Below are 24,655 nucleotides of genomic sequence, written 5' to 3'. Positions count from 1 at the left end.
ACTTCCACATAGTGCAAGAGCATGCAATTCTTCGATCAACACAAACTTTATACAACTAAATAGAGCTGAATACTACTAGTATTTCACAACAAAATTGTTTCTTCCTCCCCTGTTATGTGTCCTGTGTTCTGTTCCCCTGTTAGGATTGTCCATCACTAATGGCGTGCCCTTTAATGGTGGATCACGATCCTCTGCAGTCACTGTACCGTACCTTTGTCAATTACACGTGGGCCTGATGTCGACTGCAGAGGATCTCAATCCTTAATGGTAGGGCTAGTACCATCAGAAAATTCCACAGAATGCAAGAGCATCAAGTTCTCCATTAACAAACAAAACTTATTGTTATAGACTTGTATAGCAAAACAAGAGTTCACAGGGTAGTAGTAGTACAGCAGTAGTAGTAGTACACAACATAGGCTCTTATAACAGGCTCAGGTCTGCACAACAACTCTTGATAGCTTACAAGCTTCATCAACTTTGCCGCAGATTGTTTTCACTCACTTGTTACTTACTTAGTAGAACAGTTCACTATCACTGTTTTCTGCTTGCTAATCCTTCTTGGTAGGTTGTACCTCCAGATTGGGCAACTTTAAGAACTCAGACGAAACGCACAGTTATTCGCAAGTGTAAGTGCAGAGCCATCTCATTTGCAGCAGAGAACATCATGCTGCTAGTAAGGACCTCCAGGATATGTTCATCAGGTTCAGGTACCAGCATGAGTAGCACACCTGAAGGAGCGTGCAACTCTATGCCACAGGTAAATGCAGCGAAGAGTGGCGTTGGTTAAGTGATCTACTTATGGCCTTGATGGTGTTTGGAGTTGTCCTGCAGCAGCCGCCAATGAGGACAGCCCCATCTTTGCACCATTCGTTTACGTAGGAAACAAAATCACCGTCTGACACGCCAGTTGATTCCTGCACACCAAAATGCAGCAGATGTTTAGTATTTAAGACTAACCTCAAAGATTATATTAGTTGGGAAATACTAGAGAATCACTTTTATGTTTAACAGAAAGCAGGCCTTTGATTTTCCTATGTTTTCAAACAAAATTACAGTAGTAGACTGGCAGAGGTGATGGTATAGTTTTTCTGGCACTTCAGAATGCGTTTATTCAGAAAGCACCAAAGTATTTGATTGCTGGAATTTTCATGATCAGAAGAATGTTTCTACTCAAATCCATGTATATTCCTTGAGATGAACTTACCACCCACTCCTTTTTCTCAGCATCATATCTTTCTCCGCTGTTGGGATATATCAGAATTGGCTTATCTGTGACCTGTGATAATGCGCAAGTAGTCAAGTGAAGAGATATACGGCTTGCTCAATCAGCATGTTTTATATAATTTGTACAAGCACAAACAAGCAGGAAACATGATTCTTTCACCAGGACATAGGACACTGAGCTCAAACATGTTTCAGAACCTGAAAAGCATGTACAACTACATACCTTTCGAATGGAGAGTATCAGGCCATGGATAAATCTTGGAGGTGTGCAATTTATTCCAACTGCACCAACCTTCGAACACCCATTAGCAATAGTAGCACATTCAATTAACGAGTCTCCACTCACAATGTGAACTCCATCTTTTGAATTAAATGAGAACCATGCAGGGATACTGATGTTACATTCGTCAAGAAGTTCAACGTAAGCCTAAAGACCAGCAAGCGAAACAATAGAGATTATTTTGTAAGAACACATTGTTAAATGAGAGGCAAAAGATCCCTGGTGTAAGTAGTAATGAATAACATACCTGAGCTTCCAATTTGTTGGGAATTGTTTCAAAGGCGATCAAATCAGGACCTGCTTCCGCAAGAACCTCCAGCCTTCGCTTATGAAAATCTTTCAGGAATTCTAACGTGCCAGCTTCGCCATAATCCCCACTAACAACACCAGAGAAACAGTGATTACCCAGAAGCAATACATGAAAATGAGTGCTCTGCTCTATTAAGTAGTTAAGTACCTGTACTCAGAGCCGTCAGCAAGATAGGCCCCATAACTTCCAATGGAAGCTGCAACCAGGATAGGATGTTGTATGGGACGATCTGAATGTTCCTTCAGAAACATGTCACGCGCTTCACGTGCAATCTCAACACTCTTTGCGAGCAAGTCTTCACTTTGTTCTTTTGAAAATCCCTTGGATTCAAAGCCTTGAATTGTAGCCTGCAACATCAAATATATTAGAACTGTTCATACAAGAATATCATATATACTGGAAAAATGCGTGGAAATATATAATTGACCTGGTATGACGCTGTGATTATGATATTTGCACCTGCTTCTAGGTAGTCTAAATGGACCTGTTCCATCACATAAGGAGAATGTATGATGTCATAATCTGTAAACAGCTCTTTGCATGCAAAATAATTGGTCAGATCGAAAATAGTACACTACATTTATTAGGTACATACAGCAGAGGAAAAAAAAAAAGGAAAGTTAGCAACTCCTTAGCACTGCAAAAATATAAAAATCTGTGCATTTTAAGTAATAGTTCTCATATTATTTCACATAACAGTACCAGGTAATTGTGACATGCCAATCCACAATTATCATCTGAAAGGACAGAAAACAGACAGACTAGGACCAGGATACATGGCCCATGAAACTTGGACCAGCAAGGCCAATCCCCCCAGATCTCAGCTCAGGTCATGGAAAACAGTTAAGACTTCAATTATGCTTTGGAATAAGAATTCAATTCTATCCCAAAATGCCAGAATAAGTTTGGCAACTGGCATATACTCCAGTTGGCAAATGCTGTGGGCAGATTCAGCAGCTGGTCTGCACTTTATCCTACAAGACTACCTTCGGAGAAAGACAGCACAAAAGCACCTAGCCGGCATGCTTGACTCGCGTATCAAGTCAATCCTTCAAAACATCATTGAACTCCCAAAATCAGACAGTCCACAGAAGTAGAAGCACAGAAAATTGCTGGGTTTTTTCCCCTTCTTTACTACTCCACCCGTCCCAAAAAAAACCAATGTTCGTTATACTAGGAAATATCACCTCCAATTTAGGTTGGTTTTTTTAGACGAATGGAGTACTCCACTCAGTAAAAAAAAAGTTTTAGTTTTAAAAAAAGAGTTGGTAAAAAGAAACACTTGTTTGATACTGTCCTGTCCATGGTATAGCAATTAGCTTATTATAATGGAACCGTGGGGACATTTCCAATGCTCTTTTTAATATTCTTTTTAGAACAAGATATTTCCCAGTTCCAACACTCTAGGGGCAAGCAGAAAAAAACTTTTCCCTACTCCAGTAAACTAGTGACCTATCAATTTCATAACCCTTACTGCTTCAATTGATCTAGTCGTTTATTTCCAAATCTTAAATAACTTCTCTTCTTTTTTTTTTTTGGTTAACAATGCTCGCTCGCATCAAGAATCAAGGCGAACGCATCGCTGCTGTTCTACTCCAGTTCCACAGATTCGTCAGATAGCACGAGACAAAACAAAAAGGACCGAATGCTAGACTAGAGGAGGAATCGTAACGAGCAGGAAGAACACAGGCGAGATGATCGCCAGATTGCGGGCTGACCTTGCGGACGAGGTGCGGGGAGGAGAGGAGGCACTTGGCGCTCCAGAGCGGGTCGTTCAGGTCGGCGCCGTTGGCCTCCAGCTCCGTCGCCAGCCCGCCGTCCATCACCAGCCTCCCGCCGCCGGCCTCCACCCACCTCCTCACCGCCGCCGCCGCCGCCGCTCCGCCCTCCTCCGCCACCCCGCTCTTCCCCACCATCTCTCCCGCCTAGAGTAGGTAGGTAGGTAGGTAGGTCTCTTCTCCGAGCTTGGATTTGGATTTGGATTTGCGCGAGGTGGATTTATAGGAGGGGGCGAAGGATTTGGAGGAAGAAGACGAGGGAAAGAGGGGAAAAAAATGGCGCCTTTTGCAGTTGGGTTCGGCTGCTGACACCACAGAGAAAGGGTTTATGCCTATCCCCTTCGTCTTTGCTGTCAATACTTTTTTTTTTTGGATAATCACATAGGCATCTCTAATTAAGTTTTTTTAATAATAAAATAGCGTTCCGGTTTTGCTCAACAAGCTACCATCAATTATTACAAAGTCCACACATAAATAAACACATCACATGATATAAATACAAACTAAAAGACACCGTCATAAGGTAAAAGAACCCTTATTATTGAATCCTATCTGAGAATTTCGGGCATGTTCACTTTGTTGCAAAAAAATCCTTACTAAATTTTGGCAATGCCAAAATTTTGACATAGTTACCAAAATTTTGGCAACTTGCAAAAATTTTGGCAGGATTTCTTATATAGTTGTCAAAATTTGGCAGCAAACTAAATGTAGCCAATTTTTTGGCAACTTTACCAAAATTTGGTAAGGTTGAAAATGGCATCAAAGTGAATAGGCCCTTCCATCTAAAGGTGATAAAAAGGTACAAAATCATCTCTAATTAATTATTCTTCATCGAAATAATAATTCTCAATAATATACTAATTTATGGTAGAATGATTGTCAATAAATGTTGACCATTTACTCAGCACTTAAGAAATTCCAAACATTAGGGTTTACCTTACCTTACCGATGAAGGAGGGGTTAGTATACACTCCAATGATAAATCCGATAACTATATGATTATTATTGTGGTGAACGTTGGAAAAACCTAATGAAATTTACTAAAATTTATTTTATTTTTCTAAAACTTGAAGAGGTCATCAGATCCTTATTGTTAGTGTACCCGACGGTAATATTGTTTCCACGGTAACAAACAATAAGGAACACCTATACATGATAGGTTGAGTCATGCATTTGATAATCTCGACATATGAAATTCATGAGACCTCATTCGTTTTGCCCGTTAATTAGGTCGATAACTTGTGACTTTGAGCTTCTCCAAGATAGATTATGTTCGATGTGATCTTGGTTACCGTATTACGCAACATGGGCTGGCATCCTGTGACGAAAATTCTGGAGTTACAAATTGCGAGAATTGAACTAGAGCAATCCACGTGTGGCACTGAAAGCAGCTTATCATGATACTAGGTATGGATGGGTTGTTTGTGGCTGCCAACTATCACACTTTTGGAGCTTTTCCAACCTGCATTTGTCATTTGCATATAGGTGATGATGTAGGCAGGTTTATCATCCTACACTCATGTTCTTGTCATTTTTCTAAAAAAAAAAACAGATTTTTTTCGGTATACGTAAATATTCACTGGCATATGTAACAATGTAAAGATTTTCAATGTGCTTTACTGTCTTACTGATATTGTTAGCTTACACACAATTGTTCATTTTGTCACTGTAGTCATCATTCATATCTATGTCACTGTACTATAATTCGCTTTCTTCCCCCAACCAACAAATAAATTGATATCTTTTGACAACGACAAGAGCAGTAAAGCCTTATTTAAAGGATGGTTTCCTAATTTTACAAAAGAAAGGGGATCAAATTGTTTTATATGCAATTCATGCGTCCTTGATGAAGAACACATGGGATGGGACAGAGCAAGAAAATGGGGAGCTTATAACCAATTTTCTCCATATAAAGTGACAGCATGACAGGTTCATCGCACCTGGACATTTTCTTTTTTCTTTCAGCCTGAGAACAGTTTCAGAAGCTGTCAAGCTGCCGGTGTGATGATACCAGGAATTAAAGCTGGAAGCTTGGAGGTGAAAGCAACGAAAATGATGGGCACGTTGAAGTAATCAGCTGCTCAAAGCATTTTAATTAGTATCACCAATCAGCTAGGGCGTGTCGTGTTAACTTGCTTCTAACTAATTAATTAACATCGATCAAACAAATCAGCAGAGTGTTTTGTGAGGCTTTGCTTCAGTACACTTCTTTCTGAAAAAGTTGCTGGATTTTGGCAAAGTACAGTAGTTCATGGCTAGTGCTTATTTAAGAGGGAGTTGCAAATTGGTACTCCACGGAATTGGTTGAGGTGTTTGCCACGGGAAATCAGCTGCTTGATTTGGTACGATTTAGATATGTAATCATGCACGCGATGTGCAATTAACGAGAGCGGTAGCGGTGGATGATTAGGAAACTGCTGCCCAGCTTGGTCAGCAATTCAGCATCAGGATAGGTCCTATTCTGATCAAGCAATATTATCTTATACTAGTGTATATTTGTAGACGCAAAATACGTCGTGACACATAAAAGATCTGCTTAATTTTAACGTTGATCCTAAATAATAGTGTTTAGGACATAGCAGTTAGTTTGATTCTGCAACTAACAAAGATCAACGATAGATGATTGATAGAATTGATCCAATGTACCAATCGATTCATGTCGATATACGAGTATATCAGGTCCGATGTTTAAGACGTGCATGACGAGAAAGCAGCCAAAATAACAGAGCTGGTCTGTGATTGCATCTGCATGGCATTTAAAACGTCGATGAGCAGCAAAATGCTCCTGCCTTCCGGAAAGCATGGGTGACCTGAGTAGGTATTTCTCTGGTGATTAGAATAACCATGCATGATTTGTTATTAAATTGAGAAGATTAGAGAAGTCTTTGTAATATCTAAGCCAGCTTTGGTAGCTTTAGCACAAAGTAATAAATGCTCCAATAATTCGTTTCCCCGGTCTAAAATTACCATATCTTCAGCATCATATATTAATTAATAATATAAACGATCTCTGATAGATTGTTCTTATCTGCAGCATTTTTTTTTCCCAGATGATCGTCGCATGGTCATCCACTAGCAGCTGCCGCGGTGATCTAATCTTGATGCCATGCACATGCATCAGTGTTTAATTAAGAAAAAGGTTCAGAATAGCTGGAAGAATCCATCCCAAGATTGACCAAATTAAGTATCGTTAATCAACGTGCAAAACAAGAGGGGAATAAATTCGCCAGCATTTTTGGAGAGGAATACTTTTTTGAAGTATTTTTGGACAAGGAATAATATGGTCTCATATCAAAGGAAAGAATATGCAATATATATCATATTGCCTCAATTTTAAACATGTTGGAAGTATTTCAATAGCTTATCTCATAGATCAAGAAAGGAATAATAATACATGCACGGCCACTTGTGTCCAAAGTTGTCCGCTACCAAATTATACTTGTTTTTTCTTTATACCACCATAGCCAATTATTATCAAAGTTTTTATTAACTTAAAATCCGCCCTTGTGCCTTCATTCACAAATAACTGTCGATTTTAACTTTGAGTTGTCCTATCTTAACCAATAACAACATTATTTTACAACAATCGAACTACACGTGATTTGGCTGAATAAATTCGTAGACACTAGTAAATTCATCAGCAGATTCAGAGAATATGATATATACACATCACGTTGACTCCAAAAACATGTTGGAAGTATTTCAATAGCTTAATATCTCATATTAGGAATATAAACAATGTGTCCATACATAACTAGCATTCTGACCTACTCCGTATATGCTTGGCCTGTACACTGTACACTTCCCGTGACTACACCATGGTCTTCCTGCCAAAAATGAAAGGAAAAAAAAAAAAAAAAAACTACCACCATGGGCAAAGAACAAGAGAAGGGAGAGGGAGGCAGATTATGTGTAACCCACCTTCACTCATTTACTTCTTCAATTCAACAACCATCATGCAGTTGAGATGTTGTATCAGGTAGTCACATCATCCATTTGGCATGTGGCAACAGGCATCTCCAAAATTTTTGCATGCACAAGCATCTGCCAAATTTTGTTTATCATCCTGGAAATGGAACAGATGGTGTGACGCATGAGCCCTTCATGTCAAAAGATGCGACAATTTTGCTTGTTAGTTCTTTGATATGGATCTTCAATGATCTTCACATCGTCCATCTCACTGTCGGAGCTGTCGCAACATATATCTGGCTGTGGCTGTTTATGTGTGTTCTCTTCACTGTTTTTCCATGCACCAGGGGATAAAACTGCAACTTCTTGTTCATCTTGTGAGCTAACAGGATCTGCTTTTGTAGTGTCTTCTTCATCCTTCATCACGCTATCCGACAATGTAGCTTCTTCCAAAAGAACACAGCCCGCGAGATTGTCAGCGCTTCTGCAGATGCTAGAGCTTGCTTCTTTTGATGCCGCGACCCCCTTGATGTCTTCATTACTTATGCCAGTGTCTCCACCCTCTACGATCATTTCTGAACTACCATTGCCAGGGGCTGCTGCTGCTGCTGCTTGTTCTGATTCTGCGCTCTTTGTGGCATCTTCTTCATTATCGGATCGGTCAGATGTGTCAGCCTCCGACAAAGCTTCATCCAGCCTGGCACTTTCAAATTCTTCCAACAGCAGTTCTCGTATTCTCTGTCTTAGATCAGAAGCATCTTCAGGCTGGAACCAACTACGACTAAACTGTATAACAATTACAACCGCAGTGTTAAAATTTCGAAAACACACTGAGATCTAAACAGATGAAGTTCTACAAGAAACAAGTACAGAAAAATGACAGGGCCACTAACCATGCTAAGATTATCTCGAGTGAATCTTTCTGGTGCTAGCCTTATAAACCGTTCAATATAATAAAGCATGAAGATACCACAGTCATACTCATTCTTCTGCTGTGGAACCTGGCAGGTGTGAAAATTGTGTACAAATTGAATTAAGCGCAAAAACATCTAAGTGTTTATTGCAGCATTACTGTAATCTGAACAATTATTCAACACAAATATTCAATATGCATGCAGTCAAACAAGCACAACAAAATTGTACCATAACCTTCTAATAGAATGTTAATTGATTAATACTATTGATATGTACATCACATGTCTAACAAAGGTTTACCTGAACTTTTTCTTTCTGTATATTGCTTGGAAGATCATCCCATATTGTCTCTGAAATTGAAATATCGGGAGGGGGATTCTTCCGTAAATGGCACCATTCTGCTTCAAGGTATCTATAACATGTATAGTTGCCAACATCAGAAAAGAGGTCACTTGCGCTAGAACTCAGTATAAGGTTAAGTTATCCACAAAATAGTGGCAGAAAACAACTTTTAACATGATCAATTATGAATAGGAGATCAGCCACTCACCTCCTAACGGTGTCAAAAATCTTAGCACTCGAATGCAGCTCAAGGGAGTCCAGATGAAGTATGATCGGCCCTGAATTACTTTCTTTGGAAGGAAAGCAGATGATAATCAAGCTCCAGTGTGCCCTGATTTAGGAATGCAGATAGGCAAACTCATCATAAATTGAAACCTACTGTAAACAATTACACAAGGTATGGCATTAAAGGCACACTAGCAGTAACATACAATGTTGGTGTGAATATTTCAAGAAAATGTTTGAATTATTATCCGTATGAATAGCAACTTACGTTCCATGGATTGGCAAGATGATGTATGATGTGTGATATATATTGACACCTTTCCACCATCTTCTCAATTTCAGAAACTCACCCTAGAACAAGCAACCAATTAAAACGTCTCTATGTGAGATGAGCTATATACAATATTTCAGTCCAACATTATCATGTGAAGATAATACAACACTGAGAAGCAAAATGAGATAAAGCATCATAAAAGGTATATAACAGCAGATATAACAGAAGAGATCAACAAACAGCAATAGAATCAGGGTACTAGCAATGTTAGCACTACTACAAAACAGAAGTGGTATTCTTCATACTGCTTTTTATGGAGAGAGTGATTAAGGTTTGTACTCCACACTCATGGCAACCACGACAATAGAGTTAACCTTCTCTTTTTGCGTCAAGAAAAGAAACACAGTCGGCAGAAAACATAGTGTTCATTGCACACAATAGTACCTTCCCCAATAAAGCCTCTTCAAGCTTGCTATAGAAATATGTGTTAAATATGTAGAATTTTTCTCTGCAATCATCATCATGCAGTTTGGTCCTCTTCATGTACCTGCCATAACATTATGTAGAAAGAGTAAACTAACAATATTTATAAAATGAGATATAATCCAAATTCAGGAGTCCTAACTTTATGAGGTATTCATATTTTTTGTGCAACTAGATTGATCAGGAATGCATATCATTTTAAATATCTTGACTTTGTTTTATATATTTAAATGTCAAATGGCAGAAAAACTAGCATCAAAACAAATCCTGCACCAATTATTTCTTTTTAAAGGAAGAAAAAGATTACACTCAAGTAGTCTCCAAAGAATATTTTAGATATTAGAATGGTTAAAAGCTCAAACTTAAAAGATAACAAGGTGCATTCTTACTGAATGTAGAAGTTTATCACTGGTGATGATAAATATACCCCAGGATCAAGACATTTAATATCTGAGCTGCTAAGCTCTACAGCTTCTGGATCATCTCTGTTCATATAAATAACATTAACAACATAAGGAAAAAAAACACTTCCATGAAATCAAAACTTTCAGAAAGAATGGAAAATGTTCACCTTGATGGGTAGTAAATCATGGTCTCGTTCCTGAAAACACATTTGTTATGTTACATAAATCAATATTGTGGCTTGAAGTACACAACAACACAATTTTCTCGAGAAGCTTACCTTCTGTCATGCATCCTACAGTCTACTTGACCCTCAGGCTGAACATCTTCATCATCCAAGAGAACTACGTCTTGAACCTGATAGGTCAAACATTTTAATTTGAATAGTGAAACTTGCATGTGGTATTAGGATCACCACTAATGTGCCATACATAATAATACTGAGGGAATATAATGATTTTCACTCATACAATGTATGATGGCCAAATTTCTAAGCAAAGAATTTACTGGAATGGGCAAACTATTAAATGAAAGCATATCGCAACAACAAACCAAAGACATCACCACCCACTCAGTCATCATAGAGTTCGTGAAGTCTGGCAAACATAATATCCTCAGTTATGTACAGCATGGAAAAGAAATGCATATACATGCAGCTTGTTTAATTCTCACTTTTAGCTATTGATCCAAAATGAAATAGACAGTGCTTTGAGCATTCAATAGATCAGTAGGGAAATATGATAGTTTGTATGGAAGAAGATACTACAGAAAAGAATAGGTTCATCTTGGGATAGATGCTTTATCACTTATCAGCGTACCCACCTTTTGAAAATCAGAGAGACACGACTGATGTTTTTCCTTCCTCCTGCAAAGAAGAATTGAAGAGGAATTTTTCGTTGATTGAACAAAATAATACACAATTAACATATCAATGCATCAAACTGATACATGAAAAGAGATGTGAGGTACTAGGTGATACTTCTCACACTAGAGTCCCACCAGAAATTAGATTCCTACCTATCGACTCAATGGTATGTTTCCATTAAGCGATGCCCGAATCAGAGTAACAAAGTAGTGAGTAGTGATTCCAAAAATACTCCTACCCATAATGTAAGACCAAAAAAGTAAAATACGCCTATACTGGACTAAAGAAGCATAAGAGATGGAATTGTTAATAATGAGAGTGCTCCAGAAGCATGACCTTGCTGGACACATAACTGTGCATGTATGAACTCTAGATCAATCAAAGATACAAAGGTTTCGTTACATTTCTCGTTGGAAGGATTAAAGGTTCTTGATATCTCTATCTTCGAAATTTCATGAACAATAACAAGTATTGCAATACTACAGAACAGAATGAACCCATCATAGAAAATTCACAATGTTACAAAAATATTTCCTTACTAATAGGAATTTCAAAAAAAGATGCAGTAGTAAACATCACTTATATATCTGCGATTCAACAGAACTACAGAAGTAACTAGGAATTTCTCTAATAATAGCACGGTGTCATCATGGAACATCAAGCATGCTTAAAAAAGTTAGTTACTTACACATAATGTTAAGGCAAAATTATTGAAATTCAGTAACAGCTCAGGTTGAACAAGGAATACATAGAACAAGCGTTCTAAACAGCTTAACAGTTATTGATACATACTTCTTAATATAATTTCTGAAAGAGTATCTTGTACTTGGTTCAGATTTTTCATCATCAGCTTTCTCATCAGGATCAATGGCATGAACTCTCAGTTTGTGCCCAGATAAAGTTGAAGAACATGGTTTGCTCGAGTACATCTTATCCACTGAAATGGGTTTCCGCTGTTCAATTTGCCTTGAACTTCTCCGTGTTTCAATACCTAGCTGCATTGAAAGAAAACATATCTCATCCTGGTTACTATGGAATATCAAAAGAAACCCCTCACCTACCCGCGCACGCACCCCCCCCCCCCACACCCCCCAAAAAAAAGAAGAAAAAAAGAGAAAGAAGAAAGCCAAATGACGTCATCACATTACTGTATACCTGACCATAGTTCTCCTTTGTAGAAGAAACGGGCCATGGTTTACCACAGAACCTGCGAGATGCATCTTCCCCAAGCTGATCTTCAATATCTGCAAACACACCGAGGCATATAAATATTGTGTCAATGGTAGATCATCAGGATGTACCTTTTGTCTTGATGAAACAGAATATAAAAAGGCAACAGCAAATGATCTCCCATTGCCATGTCTATTATCCCTAAAAAGCCAACCAAGGTATCTTTTACCATATGGTGATAAGTTTTCCCAAATACTATAATCTATATTCCTTGACAATGTATATAGTTTAATAGTAAAGGCTCCCCCACCCCACCCCCCTACTCGTCAGACTAACCGAATGTGTTTTCCACAGGAATTCACTAATACAGCAGATGAACAAAAAAAAAAACTCCTAATCATTCTGTTGGCGTTGTGGTATAAGCCTAGAAAAAACAGCACCGACACTGAATGCGAAGATCATACCGAAACTGAATACATCGCGTGAGGTAGAGTGACGGTCATCTCCATCCTGAAATAATAATAAGGACACTGGTTAGTGGACTAACCAACAAACATAAGCCAGAAATGCACACTAATTGCTCCACAAATGGATGATCAAACACTCCAATCTCATGGGGGAACGAAGCTGCAGCTACAACCCAGTCCAATCCGATCACACACGAGCAGAATACCTTCGCGGCGGCAGGGCCGATCCCCCGGCGGCGCGCCTCGGCCTCGAGCAGCGCGCGGCGGCGGCGGTTCCCCTCCCCGCCGTCGCAGAGGATCCCCTCGAACCGGGGCCGGAGGCGGCCCGCGAACGCCATCTCCCTCCGCAGCTCGTCGTCCCTCATCCTCACGATCTCCGCCTCCTCCTCCGTCCTCGCCCCCCGCGGCCGCAGCCGCTGCGCCACCGACGACCGCGTGGAGGTCGAGACGAAGCGGACCTCGACATCGTCGCCGTGGGAGGAGGAGGCGGTGGTGGTGGTCGGCATCACCTCCTCCCAGTCGATCTCGATCGGCATCGCCGCCGCGCCGCCGCGATCGGCGGCGGAGGGCGAGGAGATTGGGGTTTTGGCGCGGGGGGGGGGGGGGGAACCGAAGGGATGGGAGAAGAAAAGGGAAGGGGAAAAATTTTGGGTTGGGAGGGGGAGGTTGCGTTGCCGCCCGCCTAATCAATCACCAGGAGCAGCTTTACACATCAAGATTTTGGTTTGAAATATTTGGATTTAATTAATGCTACTTTCAAATATACGAATTTACTGCTACTTTTGAATGAGGTTTCACGAAAGTTCCAATCAGAATTTATGAAATTTCATGAAATTTTCATAAGTTTTAGCCTAAACCCTGCAATATTTGGTTTGAAATACTTGGATTTATACTACTTTCAAATACGAATTTACTGCTACTTTTGAATGAGGTTTAATTTCACGAAAGCTCCAATCAGATTTTATGAAATTTCATGGAATTTCCATAAGTTTTAACCTAAACCTATTATTACAAAGTGAAACGAGAGATACGCTTTTACCGATGTAAATTGTAATTTTTATACTCTCTTAATTAGATTAGATAATATGGTAGGAGTGGTGTAATTTTTATACTTCTCTTTAAATACCGATGTAAAAATCATTTGTTTGCTCGGAGTAGCACGTACAGTGTACGGACCGCCCAGTATTTACATGGCCGTGTATTCTAGCTGGGCCCATCACGTTCCCGATCCGGCCCAGCCGATATCATCATCTAGGCCCAGCCAACATGAATTGCCTTGCGTAGTCCCTAGGGGTCAGCCGGATAGGAAACGTGTGCACATTGCGCACGTAAAATGGAGCCATGCATCGGCACGTGATTAATTAAGTATTTTTTAATTTATTTAAAAAAATAGATTAATTTAATTTTTTTAAGCAACTTTCGTATAGAAATTTTTTGTAAAAAATTCACCGTTTAACGGTTTGAAAAGCGTGAGTGCGAAAAACGAGGGTGGAGAGATGGAAACTCCCAGCAACTAACACAACCCGGTGTGGTTCGGAAACGGAAATTGATAAGGGAAAATTGTAATCATGCCATTATAATTTTGTAAAATTTGAGATATGACATTTTGACCCACATATCATTGAGTCCTATGTGGGTCCTACATATCATTGAGATACCGATGGTATATCTTAAACTTTGAAAAATTATAATGGCATATTCCAAATTACCCGATGGATAACTACCGTTGGATCAGGTGGCTTGCGGTATAGATCGACGACGGACCGTATGCTCAAGTAGAAATTGTTTCCGCGTACGGTCCGTCGTCCACGGCAAACAAAGGAATTGTTCATAAATTAAAAGTCCCTCCATGCATGCCGATAAACTAACGATCATAGCTAGATTAGATAGCTTTGAGGAACAAGCTTCAGGTAGGAGGAGATGGACGTGAACGCCGCGGCGGCGGCGTCGTCGACGGCGGCGACGATCAACTTCTGGAAGGACCCAAACGCCGAGTCGTGCTGCATCTGCGGCGGCGAGGCGGCGGCGGCGACGACGGTGGCGGAGGCGGAGGAGGAGGAGCACACGGAGCTCACGTGCCCCTACAACTACCTCGCCCCGGCGGCCGCGCGCTGCTACGTGCCGTGCCGGGCGAGGCGCGCCGCCTGGAGGGGGGACGCGGCGGGGGCGTCGGAGCGCCGCCGCTTCCTCCGCCGCTTCGTGCGCGTGAGCAACCTGCCGGCGAGCTGCCGGCCGGCCGACCTCGCCGGGCTCCTCACCGGGTTCGGGCCGCTGCGGATGTGGCACGTCGCCATGGACGGGCCCCGGGAGTGCAAGGGGTTCGCCGCCGTCGTGTTCGAGCGGCGGGAGCACGCCGACGAGGCCATCGAGGGGCTCAACTGCTTTAGCTTCGGTGGCCGTAGCTTGCGGGTAGATTGGGCTTACCCAAGTGCCTAGCATACAATTTTTATTAAAAAAAATAAATATTAATAAACTATTAGTTATCTTAATTTTTAAGTGCTACTACTAATGTAACACGTATATACTCCCTCCGTTTCACAATGTAAGTTATTTTAGCATTTTCCATATATATATATATATATATATATATATATATATATATATATATATATATATATATATATATATATATATATATATATATATATATATATATATAAAGATTCATTAACATCAATATAAATGTGGGAAATACTAGAATTGACTTACATTGTGAAACGGAGGAAGTACAAATTAATTTAATTTCAGCAATTGGTGTGATCGATAATCGATACTATATTTGTTTTATAGTTTATTATTGTTATATGATCATATAATGTGGCTGCTCGATCATCGGGTGACGTGACGTCGCGGAAGGGACACAGATGCCAAAGTGGACGCGGCATATGGTGCGGTGCGTCGGCGCAGCATTGCGTCGAGCACTTGGCGGGTGGTGGGGGAAACGGGCCGTCACGGCGGTTGGGCACTTGGGCTGGGATGATGGGTGGAGCGAACGGTGACGGAATGGGCCGGCCTATCTGGGGGAAAGGAAACGGGCTGGCCTTGAGGAGAGAGAAGAGGGAAAGGGTGCACTTCCCTCAAGTCCTCGCACTCGCCGGCGACAGCGTCGCCGCCGCTGTCAGCCTCAGCTGGTTGGGCATCACGAGCTCCATGGCGAGATGGCCGACGGCGAGAGAGCAGGCCTGCAGGAGCTGCATGGTGTAAGGGGCGTCGATCGAACTGGTCGCGCCGCCGGACCACCGCGAGCTTGAGTGGCCCGTCGAGCCGGCGAACACGCGCCAGGCCGGAGCGGAAGGGTGAGATGCTCCGGGTAGCTGCAGTGCCAGCCGGCGGCCTCGATACTCGGCGCGGAGACGGCGGAAGCAGGAGCGGACGTTCAGGTTCAGGCACCGGAGGTTTGGGCGCCGACACGTCGAGGGCTTCCAGGTCGTCGACGCCGTTGATGTCGAGGACCTCGAGATGGTCCAGCGTGTGGAGGGCCAGCCGGCGCACGGCGCGCAGCCTCAGCCGCGGGCAGCACGACGACAGGCTCAGCTCGGCCAATCTGCCGAACACCTGATGATCGTCGTCGGGGAAGTGTCAGGACGGTGACGCGCACGGAGCCGATGGCACGCTCCATCGCCTGGCTGAACTACCATCCGTCGGCGGCGACGTTGATGTAGTGGTCGATCTCGAGGGAGAAGGAGGGGATGCCGGTGGTCGGGAACCGGAGGAGGGCCTCCCTGGCGGCTGGCGAGAGCGGCGAACTACAACTAGCTGGCGCATCGGCAAGTCCAGTCCAGGTTGAGCGCGGCGACGTCCGCGGGCCACACTCGCCGCCACCGCCGCGACAGCTGGGACGTGAGCGCGGCTTCCCGGGTGGGCAGGAAAGAGAGGATGCGGCAGATCAAGTCGTCAGGGAGGCTGCTCAGACGATCATCGCCGGCGACGGCGACGACTTCATCTGGGTCGACGTCTGACTGATCTGATGATATCTCCTTGCGTTTCATCATGCCTGCGGCCTTCGCATCGATGGATCGATGTGTTGGGATATTGCCATATTGGAGATCATACTTAAAAAACATTATAATTTAACTTGGAAATTCATTACCGTATCCGTATACAACAGCGATTAATATAGAGATAAATAAATATAATTAGGTATTCGATCGCAACAAGAACAATAATAAGAGAAGAAGGGTCTGTTCACTTTGATGCCATTTTAAACCTTACTAAATTTTGGTAAAGTTGCTAAAAAAGTGGCTACATTTAGTTTGCTGCCAAATTTTAATAACTATATAAAAAATCCTACCAAAATTTTGGCATAGTTGTCAAAATTTGGTATTGCCAAAATTTAGTAAGGTTTTTTTTGGCATCAAAGTGAACAGGCCCGAAGAATCAGCAGAACGGGACATGGCAGCCACCACGATGACGACCAAAGAGGAGGCGACGGCGGGCGGAGATGCAGCATCTGTGGATGGCGATCACACAGCGAGTGCTTCAGCGTCTTCAAATACATGGACGGGTGTCTCGCAGGTCGCAGCTTGTACCTGCAGAGAGCTGGCCAAGAGGAAAGAATACAAGTATCCATTCATACTGCGATCACACAGACAATAATTAGTCATCAAACATCGATCAGCAATTAAATCAAAGCTTGGAACAGCATTATTGACGCCAATCTTATCCAATTTTTATCCATCAGAGAATAGCATCCCGCCCTATCGCACCGACGCCGCATATTACAACAACGCAAGCCAAAGATAGACGACGAAACACACACACACACACAGTGAATACATCAAACAACACCACCACAAAGAACAGGCACAATACATCAGAGAGAACCACACAAACAGAGACGCAATGGAAGTAAACAATTGGAACAATCAGTGTGATAAATGAAGCTTGTCAGTAGTCAGTACACTTAAATGTACTCAATCAATGACTGAAATCAGATAAGTAGTCCACTCATCAGGTACACAGTACAACCCTACCAAAGTACTGTAAGCAGTTGCACTGAAAATATGCCAAAACGGTTGACAATCAAGATTGGGTTGACAATGAACATTCAAGATGAACACCAATTCTAGTGAAGTATCCGATTCTCCCGTGTGTGGGGTGGACTCTCAGGTTTCATGTCTAACTAAGTCGCAGCCTCTTAGTTGCTTGGGCAGTCTTCTTGCCTTTGCCCCTCATATTCTTCGTGTCGGCTTCTTGTTTTGGTCCACCATATCCTTCTGCTGCTGCTGCCAACATCTTTGGCTCCTCTTTTGCTGCTGCTGCTGCTCTACTGTCTTCACCGGGTTTCAACAAGTACGTTCTAGTCGCCCTATCCAGTTTGCCAACCCCTCTCAGCTCCAACCCATCCTTGTGCACTATGCAGCATTTCTTATCGTTAAAAGTGAACCTATGGCCGCTTAAATCCAACATTGGGCCTGATATCATTTTTCTTGTGACTTTTGGGCAGCACAACACATCCCTCAATATGAGATTTCCCTCCTTGACCAATCCTTTATGGGTTGATGACACGATTCCACATGCTGCTTGGAATGTGACCTCCTCACGCTTGACTTGGGTTAGTATACTAATATCTGGAATCATGTGTCTCCCGCACCCTGTGTCAATTACCCAGCATTTCTTCTGCATATTGACCAAAATAAAGGATAAGATAATATATGAAACCAAAGTTATTGAGAACTTAGAGAGAGAGTTATGAGTGACTCACCTCCTCTTCCTCATCGATTTCATCATCATCTGCCCGCAAGGGTTCAATTAACTTCTCATCATCACCTTCAATCTCCCGGATCAATGATTTGAATACATATTCATGGTATACTCTGCCATCAACTTTCTCTGTTTTTCTTTGTAAATGCCCTTCACCAACCACTCTCGCTTCCTTTGCATCAATGACACTGAACCGACCATCCCCGCCTGTTGTTATCAAACCTTGGACTGCCAATTGTCCAATGGATACGACATTGAATTCCATTTCAGGTATATAGCCCACTTGGCTGAGTTTCATATCTTTTGTGACCACAGTTCCCATCATTTCCGCTTTCAGCTCTAACCCACCACATGAAGCAAGTGAAACTTGGTACTCCTTCTTCACGTCCTTCAAATTGCGCATGATGGCTTTATCATTACAAATATGGTGAGAGGCACCTGAATCCAAAAGGAACTTGATCTTTTTTGAAGAAGATACCAGCACAAATCCAGTTTTCCTTTTACGCGTCTGCACCACAATTCACACATGTTAGCTCAGCTCAAAACAAGTATTGGAGAAGGCAACTGATAGACAACAATTATATCTGAAAATACACCACAAAGCATTTCAAGGAAGAATACAGACAAATTTCAGTATCAAGGCATGGTTTGTTTTAAATGCTTTTGTGTGACCTTATAAACTTTGCACAAAAAATAGCAATATAAGGAACAATAGTAAATTACCATTTGAGTTCCAGTGTCTTGTGGGTACCATGCTTTAATTGGTGATGCTAGCATTCCCGTGTGATAGTCTTCTTCAGTATCATCTGCAAACATAGCATGTCAAAAGAGCAAACATGCATGTAGAATAACAGCAGTAACATGTATCGAATTCAGAAGTGCTGGAAATACAAATACATCACTCAATTAACAAAATATGGCTCTCTAAGTGGTAAGGAATGAATAAACCTACGCATTGGCAAACATTAAGCTACACACACCAAATATACCTTCTGCAATAGTACCGGTACTTGGACCTTTGCATTAGTTACAGAAACACCAAGTACAAAGAAACATTATTGAGGAAACAATTACCATTGGGAGCTGAAGTGTAACCATATGTTTCGCATTCGCACATCTGTGGTACAATGAAAGATTATGTCAAGGAACACTTCAAATAATAAAGAAAACAGGAATATAGATTTACTGTATCTTAATGGTAGTAACACACAGCATTGCACATTAATGATACTAAAATTTGTTCTCATTGTATGATTTGTTTGATGTTCACCTCATAGTCAGAACAATCATCAACTATACTGTTCTTGCAGTAGGACTGGGCACTCTTAACCTGCATAAAGGAACAAACTGTGATAAGAATCATCTTTAATTAAAAGGGGAAAAACATGGCAAAGCCCTTCCGCCTTATTCTCCATTTTACCTTCAATGTTAACACAACGTGCTTGTTGTTTATATTCCCTACTTCCATCTTCAAGATGTTGTTGTTCCATATGGCTACATCCTCACTGTTAACACAATACTTGGGAAAAGGTGGCTCATAATCTTCAGGCTGCCAACATAGAAAATAAACCAACAAATTTAAATAGAACAATGGAATTTATCTCCTTATTTGTTGAGATAAAAAAATAAGGTTATATGTAGTGGAGGTTCCCAGGAATCAATAAGGTTAAATAAATAAACAACAAAAAAAGTTTTACTCACAGTTGTATCCTCGTAGAACGATAGCTTCATTTCAATAGCATGCTGAACATAACAAACCACAATATCATCTCATCACAATCAGTTGTGACTTTGCAACAAAAGTAGAATGTGAAAAAAGTACCTCCTCTTGTACCGGGTATGTCCTTGTCTGCTGAACTATCAACCGAATCATCTTACAAGCAGAGCTCCTGAAACAAAACCGTGGCAATGTCAATATATGACCATCATAGGTGACAATTTTACTTTCCCACCTAACAGGCACATATCAGAAAAGGATGAAGTAATCTTTAGGACATGAAAAACATCAATTCTACAAAGATGACTACCTCAAAACCTTCAATACTACAGGCTTGTAAGCCAAATGAAGAAAACCAAGAATAGTTTGTGGCCGTAGTGTCCGCTAATGGAACTGAATAAGTTCTTATGATGCCATTCATTTTTTAAAGACTTCCACATCATAAGCTATGTGCCTAGCAATTTTCAGTATGTCCTTAGTTCTTGCACAAAGAAAAAAACATGTGACATTTTAAGTCTTTAGACTCCTAGTTTGTGCTGCCAACTTCTTAGTTCTTACAATCATAATGTTTGTGAAGACAACTACTTTTGTACGGAAAATGCAATTTCATGTAAGAAAATTGCATTTAAGGTATGAAACCACCTCATTTGATTAGGAGTTACTTTGACAGCACTTGCTTCGAACTTTGTAATCACTTTGCTTCCTGTGCGAGTCATCATCATCACAACTTCATCAGGACCTGTGCTGGGGTAGCTAAACGAGACTGCAGGTAAACATTGGCACATAAAAGGCAAATGTGTGACATATGATTCCCAATCCAAATTATAAATATTACAGGTTATTCAGATTCCACAAGGCATAACTTACAAATGAATTCCTGAAGCACCGGGCCTTCGTATTTTTCACAGATGGAAAAGACCAGTGTTTTCAAATACTTCTTCTTCAGTGCATCACACAAACCTAAAATTTTGATTTCAAAAGTTTGTTGAAATAACAAATTAGAAAATTATCATCACACACTCTGTGCTAGAATTTATAGCAGTAGAATTTTCATCAAAGTACTTTGGTGTCGTTGCATTCTGACTATGATTTGCTCGTGTAAATTTAGAAACATAATGGTGAAAGACATGTTGGACCACAGAAACAACAAAGGTCTATTGTAAGGCAAGAGATAGATAGTACATTAAAAAAAAGAACAGTAAAATCATTGAGTGAGTTCAGTACATGCTTCAGCTTCATCTATCAAATTCATCAGCCTTCTTGATTCAGAATCTACGATTGGGACAAGCTGCTTTATCACCATGTCTATAGCAACAAAAGGTCATTTGATATGATAACTTGATATCATATATACTAGATTTTGGATACAAAGCCTTAATTTGACGTCATATCCAATTGTTACCATCTTCTCGAACTACAATGTCACTGAAGTAGGCATCTGGAAAAAATCCTTCAACATATCCAATGTTGTAGATAGCAATACGGAGTAACCTCCTTATCTGTTTTATAAAAGTAACATGACTGTTATCACAGATTGAAGAAATTGAAACGTCAACATGTCACAAATTATTGCTACCGACATAAAGAAATATTGAGAATGAGTCAATGTCATAAAGAAATACATCAGATGTGTTGTGCCATTCGCTACTGAAACACAGAATAAGCAACATACTATGGGTTTCTTTTGTTCAAACAGAAAGTTACACCGTACATAATTTCTAAAAACATATAAAGATGAGCTTATGCACTGATTCTTGTAATATAAACGGTATCCTAATGGTCTAGAGCATTGTGCAGTTGCAAGGAATAGCATCACACATTAAAATCCCACCCACCATTTCCAAGGGAATTTCTGTAACAAATAAACCATTCAGTAAATAACTTATATTGCATCAATGTCTGGCTAAATTGAAATAAACATTGTGCTGTTCAGACCAAATTCCTACATAACAAAGACAATACACATGATACATCAATGTGTCTCTTACTCTCAGTTCCACATGCAAGCAGCATTAAAGAGATTAATAAAAGGTAAGTACCAAACCTGCTTGTAAAACAATAAATTAAGAACGATGACGCACTAATTGATCAACAGAAATGAAGTGGGACTTCAATTAGATAACATTTTCTAGAGATTCCTATATGTATATGGTTTGCATCCCCTCAAAAAATAAATAATTGAAGCAACGAGCTTGTATGGAAATCCGTCCGATCGGAACTATATGCATATACCACACAATTCTGAGACAATTGACAACTATCAAAGTTGGGAATCAACTAATCCATCCCCCCTCCCTTTTCCACCCACACACCACCACCACCACCCACCCACCCACCCAACAAACACACACACAGATCACGCTCCAAATCGGCTTGAATCCCCACGCAAAAATGTGTAAAAGCCCACCGACAAAATTCGCAAAACGGAGATCACGCATCAACTCGTTACACGCGATCCCGGGTCCCAAATCAAACAACAATCCGCAGCTCGCGAGCAAACACGTACCCGGGGTGACCTAATCAGCACTGCACTGAGGTATGCATATTTCACAACGGATCAAACAAAAACCAAGCGGAATCAACTGGTGGGGAGCGGGAAGCCAGTAGAGCAAAACGCCTCAAATCGCAAGCTCTCGACGAACCCTAGCAAGCGGCTAGCCGCAAGCTCGCGACGAACCCTAGCAGCGGCTGGAGGAGGAGGGCGAGGAAATCGCGCGTACCTTGTCCACTGGATCACCCTCGCGTCCCTCCCCCATGACCTCCTCCCCGTCCTTCGCCTCTGCGCTCGCCATTTCCCTCCCCTCTCTACGGCCTGCGCTGATCTCGCCCGAGAGTTTGCGTGCGAGCGAGCGAGCGAGAGAGAGAGAGAGAGAGAGAAGCCGCAGAGCGCGCGCGAGGGTTTGGGAGGGAGAGAGACGGAGAGAGAGGGAGGGAGGGAGACAGATTTTGGGGGGAGGCAGCGTCAGATTTGGGCGGTGCTAATTGCTATACTAGCACACTGTACACGGCACGCCACCACGCCAGCCTCGCCAAAAGCCCAAGACCTCTCGCCGATTCTCCGTTATTTTCAAACCAAAAAAAAAAAACAGAGGAACTCGTTGCGCTGACAAAAAGGATGATGGATTTTTATTTTTGAGAAGTAAGGGTAATGGAATCTAGAGTTTACACAAGAAGAAGAGCACATGATTTTGATTACGATGGAAGTTTTTGTTTGTGATCGCCAGTACGAATGGATGCTTGCTCTCATTACAAGCATAGGCCAAGCCCGTTCTCATTACACGGCCCAATCAGGCCCACGATACTTTAGGTTGCTTTTCCTTGGGAATAAGTTCACCGAAGGTTCCTCAACTTTAATAGCGAGATTTTTTGAGATCCCTTAACCACAAAACCATAAATGTATACCCCTAAACTCATACAAACCATGCACTCAAGGTCCCAGGGCAGTATACATGGGTGGTTTCGTTGATGTGGCATCCTAGTCAGCAAAAACTATTAAAAAAAGTATGTGGGGCCCACATGTCAGCTGCGCATATTTTTTATTCTTCCTTTTCTTCTCCTTCTCTTCTCTTTTCTCTCCTCTCTCTTCTCTTCTTCAGTCAACTCAGGGAGGCCGGAGGTCGGCGGAGCGGCGATTGGCGCGCGGCGGGCGAACGCGGCGGCGGGCCGCGCAGCAGCGGAGGCGGCGGGCGTAGCGGATGCGGGCCCGCGCGACAGCGAAGGGGTGGTGGGCGAGCGCGGTGGCGGGCCCGCACGGTAGCAGAGAGGAGACGGGCGAGCGCAGCGGGCGAAGCGGCGCCCAGGTTGCGGGCGGAGCGAAGGCAGGGGAGCCACGAGTTCTGCTGCTCCGGCTCGTCGAGATTATCCTCCTCGTCCGGCCGTCCGAGCTGGTGTGCCTCGTCTGCGCCTCGGCCGTCTGCAAGCAGGCCATCTCCTCACCGACCCAGCCTTCCTCCGCCGCTTCCGCGACTACCTCCCCTGCTGGGGTTCCTCCAAAATGTTGCCGGCGGCAGTGAAGATCGGTACGTCCCCGCCGGACATCGCGTGCCTGTAGCGCCCGTTCCGTCGCGCCTAGCGGGAAAATTTAAATTCTAAAAAAAAATAATTGCAAAATCTGTTTCTTTGCTTGTTGTCAGTCTCCGTGCCAATCCCTGATCTCGAATCCCCAATCTATCGTCAAATTCAAATCCCGAATCCAAATCCTTCCCAAATCAAATTCCTCCGCAAAAGTCTATTTTGCCTCCCTCAGGTTCGGTGGGCCGATTTCCTCTCGGCCCATCTCTCTCTCTCTCCCTCAGCTCTGCCCGTGCGCCGTGTGAGCGTGCGCATGCGCGTGAGCCGACGCCGAGCCGAGCTCTCCCTCTCTCTCTCGTTCTCCCGCTCTCTCTCCCCGCTCCATCCCCGGCAAGCTCCCCACGCGCCGTTGCCTCGCGCGCGCGCGCCCGCGCGGTCGCTGCCATCATCAACCGCCTGCTTCCCGTGCCTGCGCCATCCGGCCCCGCGCCCTGCCGCGCTGCGCCGCCTGCCCCGCACCCTGCCCCGCGCGCGTGCCCGAGCCGTGCCTCCCGCTCCCATCCCTCTTCCTCCCCAAACC

At 42.5% G+C, this 24,655-nt stretch overlaps 4 protein-coding genes across 6 annotated transcripts; 1 reads left to right on the top strand and 3 right to left on the bottom strand.

Moving 5' to 3' along the window:
• Nucleotides 1-322: 322 nt before the first annotated feature.
• Nucleotides 323-3,892, bottom strand: LOC4352747 (homocysteine S-methyltransferase 2). Its single transcript, XM_015764627.3, has 7 exons — nucleotides 3,533-3,892; nucleotides 2,242-2,298; nucleotides 1,962-2,161; nucleotides 1,752-1,881; nucleotides 1,448-1,651; nucleotides 1,205-1,276; nucleotides 323-914 (listed from the first exon to the last, which is right to left on the bottom strand). The coding sequence occupies exons 1-7, from the start codon at nucleotides 3,728-3,730 to the stop codon at nucleotides 747-749; spliced, it is 1,029 nt and encodes a 342-aa protein (XP_015620113.1). The 5' UTR covers nucleotides 3,731-3,892; the 3' UTR covers nucleotides 323-746.
• A 3,389-nt stretch (nucleotides 3,893-7,281) lies between these two features.
• On the bottom strand, nucleotides 7,282-13,281 carry LOC4352746 (ubiquitin-like-specific protease 1C). Of its 2 annotated transcripts, XM_015764625.2 has the most exons (14): nucleotides 12,851-13,281; nucleotides 12,642-12,687; nucleotides 12,163-12,251; nucleotides 11,800-12,002; nucleotides 10,965-11,007; nucleotides 10,423-10,499; nucleotides 10,312-10,341; nucleotides 10,130-10,225; nucleotides 9,702-9,804; nucleotides 9,252-9,334; nucleotides 8,967-9,089; nucleotides 8,717-8,828; nucleotides 8,395-8,502; nucleotides 7,282-8,287 (listed from the first exon to the last, which is right to left on the bottom strand). In XM_015764625.2, the coding sequence occupies exons 1-14, from the start codon at nucleotides 13,178-13,180 to the stop codon at nucleotides 7,700-7,702; spliced, it is 2,031 nt and encodes a 676-aa protein (XP_015620111.1). In that variant the 5' UTR covers nucleotides 13,181-13,281; the 3' UTR covers nucleotides 7,282-7,699. The 2 variants fall into 2 exon arrangements, with proteins under 2 accessions (XP_015620111.1, XP_015620112.1); XM_015764626.2 differs by lacking the exon at nucleotides 8,395-8,502 and having other exon boundaries at nucleotides 12,851-13,280.
• Nucleotides 13,282-14,563: 1,282 nt separating this feature from the next.
• Nucleotides 14,564-15,080, top strand: LOC136354660 (uncharacterized). The gene has a single exon (XM_066306174.1). It carries the CDS (start codon nucleotides 14,565-14,567, stop codon nucleotides 15,078-15,080), a length of 516 nt encoding a protein of 171 aa, XP_066162271.1. The 5' UTR covers nucleotide 14,564.
• Nucleotides 15,081-17,493: 2,413 nt separating this feature from the next.
• Nucleotides 17,494-22,972, bottom strand: LOC4352745 (uncharacterized). Of its 2 annotated transcripts, none has more exons than XM_015763203.3 (13): nucleotides 22,785-22,972; nucleotides 21,467-21,563; nucleotides 21,289-21,369; nucleotides 20,932-21,024; nucleotides 20,707-20,827; nucleotides 20,170-20,236; nucleotides 20,049-20,090; nucleotides 19,768-19,896; nucleotides 19,618-19,677; nucleotides 19,422-19,464; nucleotides 19,071-19,153; nucleotides 18,349-18,855; nucleotides 17,494-18,263 (listed from the first exon to the last, which is right to left on the bottom strand). In XM_015763203.3, exons 1-13 carry the CDS (start codon nucleotides 22,854-22,856, stop codon nucleotides 17,763-17,765), a joined length of 1,896 nt encoding a protein of 631 aa, XP_015618689.2. In that variant the 5' UTR covers nucleotides 22,857-22,972; the 3' UTR covers nucleotides 17,494-17,762. The 2 variants fall into 2 exon arrangements, with proteins under 2 accessions (XP_015618689.2, XP_066162770.1); XM_066306673.1 differs by having other exon boundaries at nucleotides 21,289-21,336.
• Between the last annotated feature and the right edge of the window lie 1,683 nt (nucleotides 22,973-24,655).

This window comes from Oryza sativa, chromosome 12, assembly GCF_034140825.1.
Source record: "Oryza sativa Japonica Group chromosome 12, ASM3414082v1".
Lineage (NCBI taxonomy): Eukaryota > Viridiplantae > Streptophyta > Magnoliopsida > Poales > Poaceae > Oryza > Oryza sativa.
Note: the sequence above shows the minus strand (reverse complement) of the source record. Positions and strands in the feature narration are given on the sequence as shown.

Coding starts and splice junctions, on each gene's coding strand:
- LOC136354660 (XM_066306174.1), top strand. CDS start 14,565: ATGGACGTGAACGCCGCGGCGGCGGCGTCGTCGACGGCGGCGACGATC.
- LOC4352745 (XM_015763203.3), bottom strand. CDS start 22,856: ATGGCGAGCGCAGAGGCGAAGGACGGGGAGGAGGTCATGGGGGAGGGA. Junction 20,828..20,931: donor GGTGCTTCAGGAATTCATTT/GTAAGTTATGCC, acceptor GTTTACCTGCAG/TCTCGTTTAGCTACCCCAGC. Junction 18,264..18,348: donor AAATCGATGAGGAAGAGGAG/GTGAGTCACTCA, acceptor GTCAATATGCAG/AAGAAATGCTGGGTAATTGA.
- LOC4352747 (XM_015764627.3), bottom strand. CDS start 3,730: ATGGTGGGGAAGAGCGGGGTGGCGGAGGAGGGCGGAGCGGCGGCGGCG. Junction 2,299..3,532: donor CCCCGCACCTCGTCCGCAAG/GTCAGCCCGCAA, acceptor GTGATGGAACAG/GTCCATTTAGACTACCTAGA. Junction 1,652..1,751: donor CCAACAAATTGGAAGCTCAG/GTATGTTATTCA, acceptor GCTGGTCTTTAG/GCTTACGTTGAACTTCTTGA.
- LOC4352746 (XM_015764625.2), bottom strand. CDS start 13,180: ATGCCGATCGAGATCGACTGGGAGGAGGTGATGCCGACCACCACCACC. Junction 12,252..12,641: donor ACGCGATGTATTCAGTTTCG/GTATGATCTTCG, acceptor GTGTGTTTGCAG/ATATTGAAGATCAGCTTGGG. Junction 9,335..9,701: donor AAGAGGCTTTATTGGGGAAG/GTACTATTGTGT, acceptor TGCTTGTTCTAG/GGTGAGTTTCTGAAATTGAG.